The sequence below is a fragment of the Empidonax traillii genome, unplaced genomic scaffold, assembly GCF_003031625.1.
Source record: "Empidonax traillii isolate 1590-97213 ecotype Southwest subspecies unplaced genomic scaffold, ASM303162v1 scaffold591:size1139884, whole genome shotgun sequence".
NCBI lineage: Eukaryota > Metazoa > Chordata > Aves > Passeriformes > Tyrannidae > Empidonax > Empidonax traillii.
Window position 1 is genome coordinate 909,225 of NW_020955784.1, and position 15,779 is coordinate 925,003.

Sequence of the window (15,779 nt, forward strand, 5' to 3'; positions counted from 1 at the left end):
TGTTTAATCAGCATTTGAAAGGGGTCGTGACAGCTTGTCACTTCAAACAAGGTCAAGAGCCATAAAGAGCAAATCCAGCATTCGGAAAAAAAACAAAACAAAACATAACAAAACAAAACACAAAAGGACAAGAAGGACAGCTACATCTAGGAGCTGGTTTTGGGTGGAAAATTCATCTCACCTAAGGCTTTGAATATAAGCTCATATGGATCATGGAGGAGGGAATTTTAAAGTCTTTTTTTCAGTTGCTTAACTTACGCTCTACTATTTCAGGCTGCTGGATGTTGTTAACTCTATTCCTGTAACACAATGATCCTTGTGAACTAATAAACCATGAACTTCAGCATCTACATTTAGACTCCTCTCCTGGTTCTGGTACTTAAAACTTAGCCATACCAATGCTGAGTTCCTTTGTGTGAACCTAGATTTTACTACATAAGTAAACCGGATGCATAAAAATATGCAGGTTGGTTAGTCTCTCCAGCATATACCAAAAGGCTAGAATCAATTCAGTTAAGTGATTCAGAGAAGACGTCAGCCATTCCTGTTTGGACACATTTTTTTAAGTTTATTTTACCTTTAAAACTCAAGGGTCTTAAAGACAATAATAAAATATTCCTAAATATTTTAAGCTTTCTATAAGGAGAGATATATTATATGTATTATAATGTTTGCAATGAAAACCCATATTCACAAATTTGGATTTTGCAGTCTGAACCTTGAAAGTTTAATTAGAGGCTTTGTAAAATCTGTTTCTGGTACTAAATTGGGGATTTTATTTCAAAATTCTTGTTTTCTGGAAAAAGAAAGAACTAATAAAAAGTGTTTTCATTTGGCATGTAATCAATCTCATTCATTTCACTGTGCCCAATAAGGTGGAAATGATTACACAATGTGGTAAAAATCCTTAGTCCTTGTAAGTCTTGTTTTCTTTAAGTTAGTAGTTGATCTCAGTAGTGTAGTGATCAGTTCATATTAATGAATTTTGATAGCAATTTGAATTTGGTAAAGTTCTATGGGACTACCATCAGATTGTTTCATTTATTGAGGTATCACAACTGGCCAAAACTCCTCTTTGCCTCTTAGCGTATTCTTTTGCATGTTTGGATATGTGCTATGAAGAAAGACAAACCTATTTCTGTCAACTACACAAGCTTTACAGGAAGAGATTTCTGTAACACTTCCATTAAAAACTTTCCCTTTCTTACCCGTTCTGTACACGCAACAAGAGTCAACTGTCAAAGCAATTCAAATCTTCTTAGATCAATGGTCTACCTTACCAGGGCCTCTCCAGAAGTTTCCTGACCCATCTTTTTACCCTTCCTTGGAGATCTGTAATAATTTCCTATAAATGTTTTACTACTTCTTTTAGCTACACTTTGTTTATCACATTAGCTAACCCACATATGTAATTTTACTCAGAATACCATAATCTCTAACTAGATCTCCACAACACTTTCCATCTTCTGAATTTATCCCTTTGGTAAATTTATATTCCAGTATCTTTATACTAAACCATTTAACCAAGAGCCAGTCATGTTTCTACTTTAAATGTTTGCTGGTTTGTTCTGAAGCATCACTTCATGTTCCTCACATTTCTACAGAGATTCTCTTCATAAAAGAAAGTGAACTTCATTTTTCTAAGCAATGCTTTCTATTTGTATTATTCATTTTAGCAACACAAAAAATTACTTACACTTTAAAAGATGGCTAGTCTCTCTCCCATCTTTCACTAACTATCCTTTTGCTAAAACAACACACATAAAACTGAATACTAAAATTGCAAGACTACTACCCTTCTAATTTCTTATACAGATATAGCCTGTCAGTTCTAGATGACTTTGGATTGGCCCCAAACAGAAGAAAATATTCTGGGTAGTATAATCCTGCATGGAACAATGTGATCTGTATTAAAAAATCACTTAGTGAATCACCAGCACCTCTTTCCACTCTTAGGAGATCTCCCATCGAAGCAATGCCTGAATTAGTGCGGAGTGATTTGTGGCTTTCCAGCTGTCATTCATTAATTCTTAGGAAATACAATATACAATACAATAGTACTCACCCTGAGGTTGTATTTTGAAAATTTTTTTGCTGAATGTTCTTTAAACTTGTTTGCAAACAATTACTGTAGCCTATTATTTCTATAACCCTCCAAACCCATTTCACTCTTGATGAAATATTGTGGCGGTCACCCAGACCGATAAAGGGGGAAGGGTAGGAAATTGTGTCTGTGGAGACTTTGGACTATGAAACACCATCTGAGTTGAAAACAAGGGTTTTTACTCCAGTGCTTTGCCATTCCTCTGTCTTTGTCAGAAGGTACAGGAAATGGCTGACCTGTAAAAGTTGTCCTGTTTTAGAAGGAGTATTGCTTAACTATAATTCACTGAGTGGCTGCCTTGTTTTGACCTGAGACAAGAGAGGATGTTGTGAGGTGCAGACTACATTGGAGGATCCAAGAGCCTGGGGATCTACCTTTAGAATGAGCCAAGGAGCTGCATACACAAAGCCAGTCAGAGAGACTTCGTAATGCCTGCTTCATCAAGGACTTTTGGCAAAATCTATGACAAGTTCAGCTCAGCCAAAACCACTGCACCTTTAGACATGTACTGCAGGAGAACTTGAGCACAGAGGGAAGTTTTCTGCTGGGTCTCAGGCACCCCTGGCTTCCCAGAAATCTGAGAAAGTTGCACAGGGGTTTCCTTTTAGGTCTTATGCTCTTTGAATTTACATGTTAATTATCCTAAACTGCATATTAGATACCCAAGAGCTTTTTTCCCCTTTAAGTCTTGCAAAGTTGATTTCCGCAGTAAATAAAAAGACAGAAGCAAGAGGTTAACTTGAGACAAGAATCACAACAAATACTGGGGTTAAAAAAGCATAGCTATTGTTTAGTGTTTAGTAGGCACCACAACAGCAATTATGTTAAGGAAGGATTTGAAAAACAATGCTTCAAGTACTTTTATGGCCAACTCCTCCCATGCTCAGGGGTTTTCATGCTTTTAGGTATTGCATCTGCAACTGAAGCTAACTGTGAAATTAGCAATTTATTTATCCCATGGTACACACACACAATTCCAACAGTAAAAGTGAGTAAGGGTGAGTGCTGTGAGTAAAAGTTAGAACCTTTTTTACCAAATTTTGTTCTTCGCTATCTAATCAAATACCTGTGGATTCCCATATGGAAACTTTTTTTGTTCCTTCTTGTGGCTTATATCACTAAGAGTGTTAACACACCAGCTGTTTTATCTAAACAACATAATATGAGCTCTGCCAAAATAACTAAGGACAAAGGAAAGTCTGACCTTCAAAATGGTTGCCTGAATTACAAGGAAGCAGAAGATGCCATTAAGTATAAAATAGAACAATAAAGGCCTAGAATTTGTAAACAGCTTTTGATTCTGTAACACTTAGTACAAATTGGTCTCCTTAGGAATACATGTGCACATTACAATATTTTTCAAGGTTATATTTTTGCAAAAACTACATTAGAACCTGTAGTCTCTTTCTTGCATTATGTCCTATTCTGAAAATATATCAACATGAGGAAAAAAAAAATCTCTTATAACAATTAACTATTTCTGATTATTTAGCTACAGATTTTAAAATTGATTACATAAGATATAAAGTTGTTGCTCATCTTACTTGGAAGATATAATTGATAAAGAAAAAAGAATAATGAAGGTATGTTAACAGTGATAAATTATCTAGATAATTCTGTGTACATAATTACCGATAATCTGAAATCAAGGTGTAATTGTGCATTACACCTCTGTAAAACAGAAATTTTAGTTTAGTGGGCCACAAACATATGGCTGTTTCTAAGAAAAGTGGAATTTGAGATAGCAGAAAAAATGTATTTTATGTCACTCTTTCATCTAGTATCAATGGAATGTAGTTTCCACTGTTTCTTAGTGATTTTGTATGAAACTGAAGGTAATGAATAGACAAGGATTGACATTTTCTAGCAAAAGCAATCGGAGTAATACCTATTGACAACCTGATGTGTGAGCAATACTTCCTGAAGGTTTTGTGAGTGCCTTTTCCTCTCTTAATGATCTCTTAAGAGTGGCATTTTTGAAAATTGCACATTTGAATTAAACTAAGACTCTTTCTACTGTATATATAAAAAGAGAAACTGAGTTACCTGTATGGCTGTGAGGATATTGGCTAAGGCCTGACCATACGTGTCATGACAGTGAACAGCAAGAGCACTCAAAGGAATTTCTTTCATAACAGCTTCCAACATTTTTTTCATACTTCCAGGAGTCCCCACACCAATTGTATCTCCCAGAGAGATTTCATAACATCCCAAACTGTACAGGCGCTTAGATACCTGATTAGAAACAGAAAAACAGGAAGAGGTCAAGATAAAAGAATATAAAATAGCATCAAGAACATATATTTAAACATATATTTAAAAATACTCTCCCAGATAATCCAAATAGGCAAAATTTTAACACTACGAATTTTCTGTCAAGCCCCTTCCCAACATTTTCCTCTCTCTGGGGACTCCCCAGCTGTTTGGTTTTCTTCATGTACTTTTCAGCTTGTAAGCTGTGCAGGGTAAAAACCTGCCATTTTGTTTTTTACATGAAGCCAAGCACATGGCCAAACTAAGACAATAAATAATTAACAAGAAGCTGATTTTGCTTTCTCTTGGCACTTAAAAAATCAATGAAAATTGAAGTTTTAACATGTTGCAGTCAATATTAATTTTGCAATATTAATTCTGTTTGATTCTCATGAAATCAAACACTAAAACACTAACAAAGCAAAACTGCAACTTAATTAACATTCTAGTCCTTAAGTTTTAAAATTTTTTCTTAATACCAAACAAAACTGTATACATATAGATCTTACTTATGTAAGTAGAACCCTAAATATTTCTGGAATTATGTCTTTGAGGAGTTCTTTGCACGAGTAAAAGAACTGAGGCCTGGCTCCATAATTTCTGTCTGAAGAGAAACATACACAGAAGCACAAAATTGTGTTTTCACTGACAATTTTGCTTTGGAAATTGAATTCAGGATCTTTCCATCTTATTTTTGTTGAATTTATTTGGAAACCTTTCACCTTACTTTCAGCTGCTGAAAATGTTTGTCTCCTTTAGGATTCCCCATTGTGTATTAATGATCCCAAAAGACCACTCCACTGGAACAGAATCCCAGTCTAGATTTTTAGAAATGAAAAAATACAACCCTTTTCCAAGACATCTTCAGTTGCACTGCACTCTGCTGTTAAAGCAATTCAAGGACTTCATCAGTGGGATTGCTGTGAATATGTCGGAGGAAGCTGACAAAGTGCTGCACCAGCAGTCTTGGAAGTGCTGGATTAATATTGCTGTTCCCTTAATTCAAAGAACAGCTGAAAAAGAACTTCACATTGTCCAAATCGTCCTGCTTAAGGCTTGGGAGTGCTATGACTACTGCAAATGTAATAAACCTGTGCTTTAAAAGTCAGACTCACTGGTTCATATCAACACAAATTTAACATACATGTTAAGAAGGGGACAATCACCAGATTGCAAAATGAATTCCATCACATGGCATATTTTTATATCATCAACACATGGCAGGCATTTTAACTAGACTACCATTGTAAGAAAGAACATGATCATCACCAGTCAGGGGTGGATTACATCCAGCTAATCCCCAAACCTCAGCTTTTCTTTAAGATCAGGGTAAAGGAAGCAGATTTCATTTTTTTTCCTCCTGTTCTTTCTAATTCATGATTCAAAGTTTTTCTAGATGAGCATTTTAGTGATAACTGAGACTATATAAACTGCTAGAAATCTTATTGCATTCACATTTTTCCATGTTCAGTCCTTAGGTCTTTCAGCCTTCTGAAAACAAAGTTCTGAAAGATGAAAAAAGAGAGGATGAAACTCTGCTAACAAGTTCATCATCACCACTGATGTCATGATTTAACCTTAAAGTGACTCTTAAAAAGAGATCTATATTTATTTTCAAGAAGCATGTGCATGCTTGGAAGCTGAATGGGAGTTTTCCAATTTTCTATTTTACCATAGCAGGAGGCATCCCATTAGTTATGTTTTTGTCAGTTTTCAATGTGGATTTTTGGGAGGAAGGTGTAGGAGAACACACTGTTTTGTCAATGTAATTAGGATGCGATTATGAGCTTGCAGCTTTGTTGATTGAATGGCATTGTGTTCTGCACCACTGAGCAGTTTACTATGCATGAGTCTTGTGCTACTCCCCTTGGGAACACTGCCCTGACACCAAGCATTGATCAAAGGCGCTCTTCTATGCAAGGAGAGTAGAGAGTAGTTAAAGAACAAACCTGTTCAGGAAAGAAGCCTGTTGAGGAACACAATAAGCAATACGTCATCACTGCTCAAACTAAAGCTGTGTCAATTCTAACCTTCACGTTATTAGAAAAAGTTAATTTAGAAATACTGAGTACCTTTCAATTTAGCTACTTTTTTTCAAAGACTGTGAGTATGTGTGGCTGCTATGGGAGAAGTATTATATTATATATATCCAGAAGTTCCCTCTGGAATGTATACTAGAAGAAGATACAGGAGAGTAGGACCTGAAAACCACCCAAGCAGAATGGAGTATATTAGACAAATGTAGACTAACTGCTAGGGCTACAACTTAAAAGATAATTGTTCGAGTATTCTGCTATATCAACAAAAATAAGTGATTAAGTGTAAAAGAGAAGACAAGTCTATCCCTAGTTGGAAGGCCAGTGTGTTCTGCCTTCAGCCTCTTGAATTCTCTCTCCACTTTCTTTTTTACCATCCATTTCAGCTTTGATGCCCTCTTCGCCTTCCTACAAAATTTTACACTTGTGTTTCACTCACCTCTCTGCTGGGAAAAAAGGTTGGATTAAGACATCTTCTTCCTTATCCTTTATCCTAAAGGGGAAAAGGGGGCAGGAAGGGAAGGTGCGACTTACTCCATCATGGCAGCAGAGCAATTGAAGAAATCATGTTGGGGCTGAGTTTTGGCTCATGTGTCAACCACATGACACTCACCAGAAGCAAGTTGTAGGAGAGGCTCTACCAGCTGACAGCACAGTATGCTTATTCCAGCATAAAATGGATTTAAAAGAAAAAGGTTGTGCTGGAAACCATCTTGGACAACACGGTCCACTGACATATGTGCTTGAGTCTATTTCCTTAAGCATTTTCTACTTTCTTGCTGGAGGAAATAGAATATTTTTTTTCATGATTGACAACAACCAAAATACACTATTTTTCTCACATTTGACTGCCCATAGTTGAGTGAGGTTATGCACCCAGTTTTAGCATTAGATATATTTTGTCCTTGTTTTCCTTAATTTTTATCCATTAAAGATCTTTTTATGATTGAGAACATGACTTATAGACATTTTAAAATGTATTTTGGATTCATTAAAAAGACAAACCAGAAGACAAGCCAGAAGTTCATGCTTACTTCTGCCACTTTAGCTGGTATGATGTTTCCTTCATATGGGCATCCCAATGCACATGATACATACCTATAACAGAAAGAACACACAATGATACTTCTGGGTTTTTTATATATATATATATATATATACACACATATATATATATATATAAAATGCATGTATTCATCCATGTTACATTAAAAAATGGGTTAAATATAATTTTTAAATATTTAGACAATCAATTCAGAACAAAGATTTGAATGAAAAGTTAAAAGTGCATCAGAAGAAAATAGCAGATTTATCAGTTTTCCTTTTAAATCACAGAATCCAGATTTATAGCTTGCTTTATGCCCAGTGTATGTCACAAGGTGTAAAGAACTGGCAGTGAAGCCAAGTTAATGATGCTGTGGGAGACTTCATTTTTCTTGGTATTTCCTTACGAAGTTGCAAGAGCCAGCTCAAGCTTTGCCTTGCCTAGTCCATAGAAGGTATTCAGAGGAAGATACCACTTTCTTCCTTGTATTAGCTGCCCAGATCAGAGAAAGCAACACGTGGACAACAAACAACTTCTAACAACCCCACCATCTCATAAGTCAACAGAACTGTGGTGAATGAGGTAGTTTCCACCCTCTGTCTCCGTGTTGGCATCTCTGTCCCATTGCCCCAGAAGAATTATAGTTCCACTGCAAACTGTAATTTAGGTAGGCCTTGGGACAAGAAGAAACTGAGAATGCAAACCATGTCCCTCAGCAGCTATTAACTCCACAAAGCACAGAAATTGAAAGCCACAACCAAACTTCCATTGTTCAGCCCTTATACTCTTTTAGCATAGGATTTGGTTTAAATTTCCTCTTTTTAATGACAATTAAGAGCCATGAAGTTCTAATTAAACTTCTAATTCTTTATCTTAAATTTATTAGGAATACAATTAAACTAACAAGAAACAGCCAGTCAAAATCAAAAGTGTGACTGTAAAAGGATTTAAAATAACAGATTCAGAGGCAGGCAGAGTCCCAGTGGGAGGTTGCTCAGTTGCTTTATAGAAGAACAAGAGCCTTCATCGATCTCCTGTCATTCCCTTTTGCTCAGTGTTGAAGGATATAATGTAAAATTATACACTGTATAATGCAAAAGGAATTGAATAGATGCCAGTTTGTATGTAGTCAAGGTTCGCAGCGCAAAAGATGTATTGTTTCTTTGCAGCTGAAGGAGGAAGTGGCTGATAGAATGTGAAATTAGGATCAGTAACAGGCAAAAACAAATTGTGAAAAAAAGTCCATATATTAAGGCATAGGACATATTACATTCCTTATATGAAAGTATGGTCTTGGCATGCTAGAAATAGAAGCAAGAGTGAAAAAAACCTTGAATCTAAAAAGAACTTGATTAGCCCTGACAAAGAAATGGAAATTAATTTTGTTTCCATGAAAGTGGTTGGGTCCATTACATCTTGCTCATAATTTTAGTCCAGATGCCTACTAGGCCTGGTTTCGATTATTGCTATGTCATCATGAAGACCAGGTTTTTTGAAACTTGGCCACAGAATTCATTAGATATCAACCCCAATTATAAATGTCACTGTTTAAATTTGAGAATTTCTTATCTACATTTCAAAATTTTCTTATCTACATTAAAGACAAAAAAGTAGCTACTGTAAACAGTTTAACACTGCCCCGATTTTCAGTGACACAGAACTCAAAAGCAATTCAGGATAATTTCCTTTATTTTTTTTTAAGCATATAAAGTTTTTCAAATTAAACTAAGCATGAAAAATTTCAGACCCAAAGGATTACTTCTTACATAATACTACAGTGCCTAGAGCTAGTGAATACATATACTTACTGAAATTATTTTAAAAATTAGCCACACCACTTTTTATGGAGTGATCAAGAACAGTGCTAAATACTAAGTAAATGCAAAACATACAGTACATATGTGCACATGTTCCCTTTACTTACATATATCTTTACAGGTTCCTAACGTCTACATATGTCAGATCAAGAAGACATGCATTTGGTAGTGATAATGTGGCATGAATGACATCTGGAATGGAGTAGGGCAAACAAAAGCAAAAGCAGACCAAAAGGTATCTAGAGAACAAGGGAATACTCCCTGTGGTTCACACCAGCGAGCAGATTGCCTGAGCTCACATAATTCAGCTGGGCCTGCTGGGGTATGAAAGTATGTGGTGACCCGAGGAATCCGCCTACTATAATACACAAATCTGTTTGAGATTATGAGCTCTCCCCATACTTATACCATTGTGACTAGACTGACATTTTAAACAAGGAAAATATGACAGATATATCTGGGCATCTGATATTCAATATTAAACTTGAGAAAATAAGGATTACTGAAAGAATCTGACAAGAAAAGAACTTCCCACCAGAGAGATAACAAAATCCTGTGGACAGTGAAAGAACAGTTCTTCAGTAGAGTTCATCAAGAATGATCTTGGCAGAATTTTATCTAACATTTTCATTTAATTAATTGGAATAAAAAGTAGAATGTGGTGATAACATTAAATTTTTTGGCACTGTCAATAAAAAGAAAAAGGCACTCCCATTCCACTGAGAACAGACAGGAGCAATAGAAAAGGGACTCAGTTGATGGCAGTGATGAAGAAAGTGAAATGCTCAAAATGAGGCTATAAAAGAGCAAAATGTGCTCCAGACATATATCAGGATAAGCATTTTTAATAGAGGACATAAAATATAAATTCCTTTTGACAAGATCTTACTGTACTCTTATTGGAAATAAGAGATAAAATTTGAGCCATTTATAGAAAAGTTCATACAAGCTGGAACATATGCAGGCAAGGGCTGAGTAAAACTAGGGATACCGAGAGCCCTAGCATACCAAAGGAGAAAATACACATGTATGTGTGAAAGAGAGAAGATAATCATATATCTGGTCTGAGTATTTGCCAAGACATCTACAGTGAAGGCAGAGATGAGTGGGATGCTTTGTAATTGCATTTGTGTGGTTCCAAATTAATAAGCGAAAGTCTGAGGAAATAAGTTTCACAAGGGAGGTAGATCTGTTATCTACGGATATGTTTGGCTGCTACTTTTTTTTTTTTTTTTGTATGAAATAACCCATAAGGCATCAAAACCACAAGAGAATACAACGAAAGCAGAGCCCCAGGACCTCCACCCACACGCTTCCAAAATGGGAGACAACTTTGAAGAACATGCTGAAGGACTGCTTAGAAAGAAGGAAATTACCAAAGCAGAGCCATGGAGAGAAACAGACGACAAAAAATTTAAAGAACAGTCTGGTCAACTGCAGCAAACACTACTGACAAGTCCAGAAGAATGAGAACAGACTACTGTTTCCGAGATCTTGTCATCAGGGAGTTTGGTGAGAGCGTTTGCAGTTGCAAGCAAGGAACAGAAGCCAAAGTGTAGGAGTTATAGGAGGGAATCACAGAAGAGGGTCCCCAGACAGTAATTATAAACAGCGCCTTCAATGAGCTTAGGAATGAATAAGAGATAGGCGATGAGATATGATATGAAGAACCAAGTAGGGTCAGAGGTGCAATTTTTAAGAGGCAAATGCTTGCTTATATTACAAGTGGAAAAGAGCCAGAGGACAGTGAGAGGTTAAGAAAGAGAAAAAGGGAGGGAAGAAATAGGAGGAAGAACAGAACATAGGGTCACTGGGGCAAGTGGAAGGGGTACAGATGGGAAGTAGACAAGAAACTTCTGCTGCTCTGACAGTAGAGAAGAAAGGATCAGGGGAAGGGAGAGAGACGAAAGTGACAGAAGGAAAAGGATACTGTATCTATGTTTCTTAGGAGAAAAAGCAAGATCCTACATGAAGAAAAGCAGCAGAGGAAAACAAGAGTTTGAGCAATAAGTTGCAGAGGCAACTGGGATTTAATTTGGGAATTCAATTAAGCTGGAGAATACAGCTGTTTTCTAAAAAGATAGCAGGACTGAAAGAAAAAAATACTGTGTAATGAAAAAGACTATCCTAATCTCAGGATATTCACCAGACACACTCCACAGTATGAGAGCAGAAGCAAACTGGGAGTTTACAAAGCAGATACTGCAATGGAAGTGTTTAATTCTAAGTATGTCCTTAAATCTCTGCCGAATCAAGGCCAGATGTAGCTTAACTACATCTTCAGCATGCCATCAAGAAAAGAGCCCATGAAACCAGTGGTGTAAAGAAGGACCTGAAAGTGAACGTATGTATACAGCTGCTTTAGAAACACATGGGTATATGCTGTTTTGCTCACTCAAGTTTTGTGAAATCAGAATTTCTCCCTTTAATAAAAAGTGATAAAAAGAAGTTTTCTACTTGTTTCACCTGACAGAGTTTACCCAGTCTCTTGCCTGTTCTACAGATTTCACTGCAGGTGAGGATCATTCGGTCTTCTACTGAATTGTTTTCTATGCATATAAAAACAAAAAATAGACAATTTTACTGCATAATATTTTGCACAAAAATGATGAACAGCCTCTGGGGATGAGGAGATAGAAGGAAGAGGAAGAGAGTTTTAAATTTCTTCCAGTAAGCCGAAACCAAATTGCAATGTTCCAGAAATGGTGTAGACAGTATAAGGTCCCCACAATCAAGGTCACTAGGAATGGTGATAATCACCACACCAGCCCAATGTCTGTGAAGTAAAGAATATAAAACCTCAAATAGGGTAAATGAGCAAACTTTTCTTAACCAAAGGGTGTTAAAAGAAAATGAATCCAAGCAGAAACTGAACTCCATGTTGTTGTAATCAGCCCTTTGTCAGCTTGTTTCAGCAAGAGTTCCAGAGCCAGATCCACAGCTGCTACCACAGCTGGAAGCATGAAGCCTCCTGAGAAGCCAGTTGCAGACTCAGATGCTGCTGTTTCCTGTTTATTATTATAGTGTAAGTTTGCATATAATTTACCATGTTCACTGCAGATGTATTTATTTTTATTGGATGTTTGTGCTAAAATGTATATGCCTCTCATTTGGTGAATTCATAATCTCAAGGCTGATATATTCTGTCTCTTTGCAAAGGAAGCCATTAGTTAAAAACAAGCAGACTTTACTGTAAGCAAAGGGGAAACACAAGGAAGAGAAGAGAGAAAGGAGATTCTTTCAGAAACAGAATCTCCAAGCCAAGCCTGAAATGTGCAAATAAGGCCAGGATGTTTTTTTCCACATTTGACTTTAAAAAGAAAAAAAAAAAAGAACCTCTCCATGTATTTAGTACCCAGTTACAAGTAATATATATGCTATTCACAGTGAATACTGTAGTAAAAATATTTGTTACTATTTTTAGAATGCCCAGAAAACACTTATAAATTGTGAACTATGTTCTAGAAAATAACTACTTTTCTAAAAACATAACCAAACAGCTACAATAATGAAGGGCCACTTAACCACTTGATTTTTTAATAACTATCTCAAGTTACCCATGGAGTAATCCATAACATACTAGCAAAGATACTGTATTGTAATGTCATAATTTCATAGTAACATTTCAAGTCTGACTTATTCCCTTTAAGAAGAAAAGTATCCCTCCTTTTTTCTTTTTTCTTTTTTTTTTTTCTTTTTTTTTTTTTTTCCAAAACAGTTCTGGCCCAGTAATAATATTTTCTCCCTGCAGGTACAAAAACAACAGGTAAAAGTTGCTAAAAAGTTATTCCTAAGCCTCTCCCCTTACACAGCGCAATCATCCAGTATGAAAGAATTAGTACAATGGCTCCGCCATTCTTTTCTTAACCTGCTCCCAGTATAGAGAAACTCACCAACTCCCCACATCCCAGCAATCTCTGCCTTCATAAACTTCTCCAGGGGACTGTGACCAGCTGGCTTAATACTGTGTAACCACAAAGATTTGTTTACCATTCACATACTAAAATGTATTCCTTCCAAGTCTATTAAATGTTCCTCTACATTTTGTTGTTCCCATAACCTCAAATATAGGCTCACTTATAGTGACATGAAGGTGTTAAATTGGTTTTACTATCTAGAAAAGGGATAACTGGCATAAATCACTCTATCATCAATATAACTGTGACTATGATAAACTAAGCAATGCAGTCTTAAAAATGGGCATTTTAAAACAATGTGAAAAAAAAAACATGTGTATTCCAGCCCTAAATATTCCAGAATACCAGCAAACACAAGTTCAAAGTTTCTGTCTGCGTTCATAAAACACACACACAGCTTTGAATTGTATTGATTTTTGCAAAACTGAATTGTTGGAGTTACTCTTATGGTACTTCTAATTACATAAAAAATCACAGTATTGTAAGGCCATATAAATATCTGTACTTATTTAGGATGAATTGTAACAAAAGAAAAAAAAAGAACCTTGTTGAACTGAATTATAAAGATCAGATGGTCCTGATAATCAGAAGTTTTAGATAATTAATGTTTCTTTATAAACAAAACAGACATCATTATTAGTTTCTGAAATTGCTTGTTATAAAGTATATTAAAATAGAACTAATGTGTTTTTCCCCTTTTTTTGCAAATAAATCCAGATATCATTAGCACAAGACAAAGATAACTTAAATCAATTATTTCTCTTCAAGTCTTTTGTGTTTAATTTGTGTATTAGCATCAAAGTAAACCAATAATTATTTCCTATAATCACCAACAAATTATATATGTTGTAACCTGTAAGCTTTATTATAGCATGATGTAAAACGTAATAATAATAATATTGCACACAATAGTTTGTTTGGCATCTATTTGTCACAGAAAAACATACTGCTATATTTCAAGTATATCAACCGGTATTTGAATTCTATACAAACACAGATGTAAGCCAAATATTGATACATTTCAAAATGCTTTTATATACTGTGAACTTCACCATTCCTAAAGACACGGTGCATAAAACAAAGGAATTACATACACCAGTTTCGAACTAATGTGTGATTACACAGGCTTTCACAAAGCAGCAGCTTTGTAAGGAAATGCTTCTAGAGTTATTTTACAGCAATCCTTTGCATGTGTTTTTACACTGAGACTCTAAACATCATAAACATGGCCTTAGAAAAGCTATTCACATTAAAAATTTCAGGTCTGGGGCATAAATACAGCTTTTAGTTGCTAATCAGGGAGAAGAGTTATTTTAGCAGAGGAAAAAAAAATTACAATCTTTCAGGCTTATATCCCCTGTTCATTTTTATTAGGACTAAGACAATTCTATACAGAACTGAATGTTTCAGAGGGAGATAGTTTGATTTTCTTTCACTGTCACAGGACAAAAAGTAGGTTGTGAGGTATCATTTGCTGAAAAGGAGGAAATGCAAGTCCTTACTTCCTTACTTTCTATTGTACTAACTTCAATTCATTCCTGTGTCTTTTTAAATTCTGAAATACATTAATCTAGTGTAATCAGAATTTACTTGACATTTTCTTCATATGTACGTTAATGATATATTTAACTTAAAAGACAAACCAAGTGCCTACTTGCAATTACCATTTGCCACCATTTTTTTAATCAACTCTGACTGTTTGACTTAATTTTTAATCACAGTAAGTTGTGATATTTTTAATAGTACCTGAATTATGCATTAAAAGATGCAAATTTAAAACTAGCACTATTTTGTGTTACTTCACATGCAAGACATGCACAGTAGTAATTTGGTGACCACACATCAGTTCATAACTGATTTGGCTCAGTGTCTTCACAGAATGTGTCCAAGATGTTAATGTAAAGTTTTCATGTACAAAAGAATAAAAATAACCCCCCCTTTATGATGCTAATAAATAGTCTAAGACCATATGCAACATTTCAATTCTTCATAAACATTTGAACAAATTTAGTAAACATTTAGAAAACTATGGACTGAGCTACAGATTTTAAATGTGACAGCTGACAGCATAAATTTTCTGGATGTTCATCGAGTCGATGTTAGTGCAGCTGTAGTAACAGTAAGACATGCAAAAGCCTAAAGTTTAGTTTCAATTGCTTCAGTGCATTTTTCATAAGATGCAAGGATTGCCAATGATTTATGCTCACTGCATAAATCTTAAATTGCCAGTAAAAATAGGAAATAAAATTTGAACCTCTTAAAATTATTTTTGGAAGTATTTTTCAACTGCACAAATAAGGGGTTAGAGCAAGGCACTAAATTATCCACTTCCTGCAAATAAATAATGCTTTAAACAATAACAGTGTTTTAGAAAGGAAACAATCTCTGTATTGAAATGAATACAAATACAATTTACGCACATTAATGGTTTTATTACTTAAGTAATTCTATAAAAATATTTAGCCTATAAAAGTTATATTAGAAGCCAAAATCTGTAGTCCTGGGAGCTTGCTTGAGGAAAGGCTGCAGGTTTTGGCCATGGTTCCTTAAATTAGCCAGTCTCTAAAAGGGTGATTAAGACCAAAGAGTACAAACCTTTGTCCTTAA

General features: G+C 35.4%; 1 protein-coding gene across 3 annotated transcripts in view; it reads right to left on the bottom strand.

Annotated features, from left to right (window-relative positions):
* Positions 1-15,779, bottom strand: part of HMGCLL1 (3-hydroxymethyl-3-methylglutaryl-CoA lyase like 1) — a 79,555-nt gene that overhangs the window by 29,811 nt on the left and 33,965 nt on the right. For all 3 annotated transcript variants that reach the window (XM_027898316.1, XM_027898315.1, XM_027898317.1), the window contains exons 6-7: positions 7,428-7,491; positions 4,151-4,339 (exon numbers count right to left, since the gene is read on the bottom strand). In XM_027898316.1, coding sequence (XP_027754117.1) covers positions 4,151-4,339; positions 7,428-7,491 — 253 coding nt within the window. The remainder of the gene's footprint in view (positions 1-4,150; positions 4,340-7,427; positions 7,492-15,779) is intronic.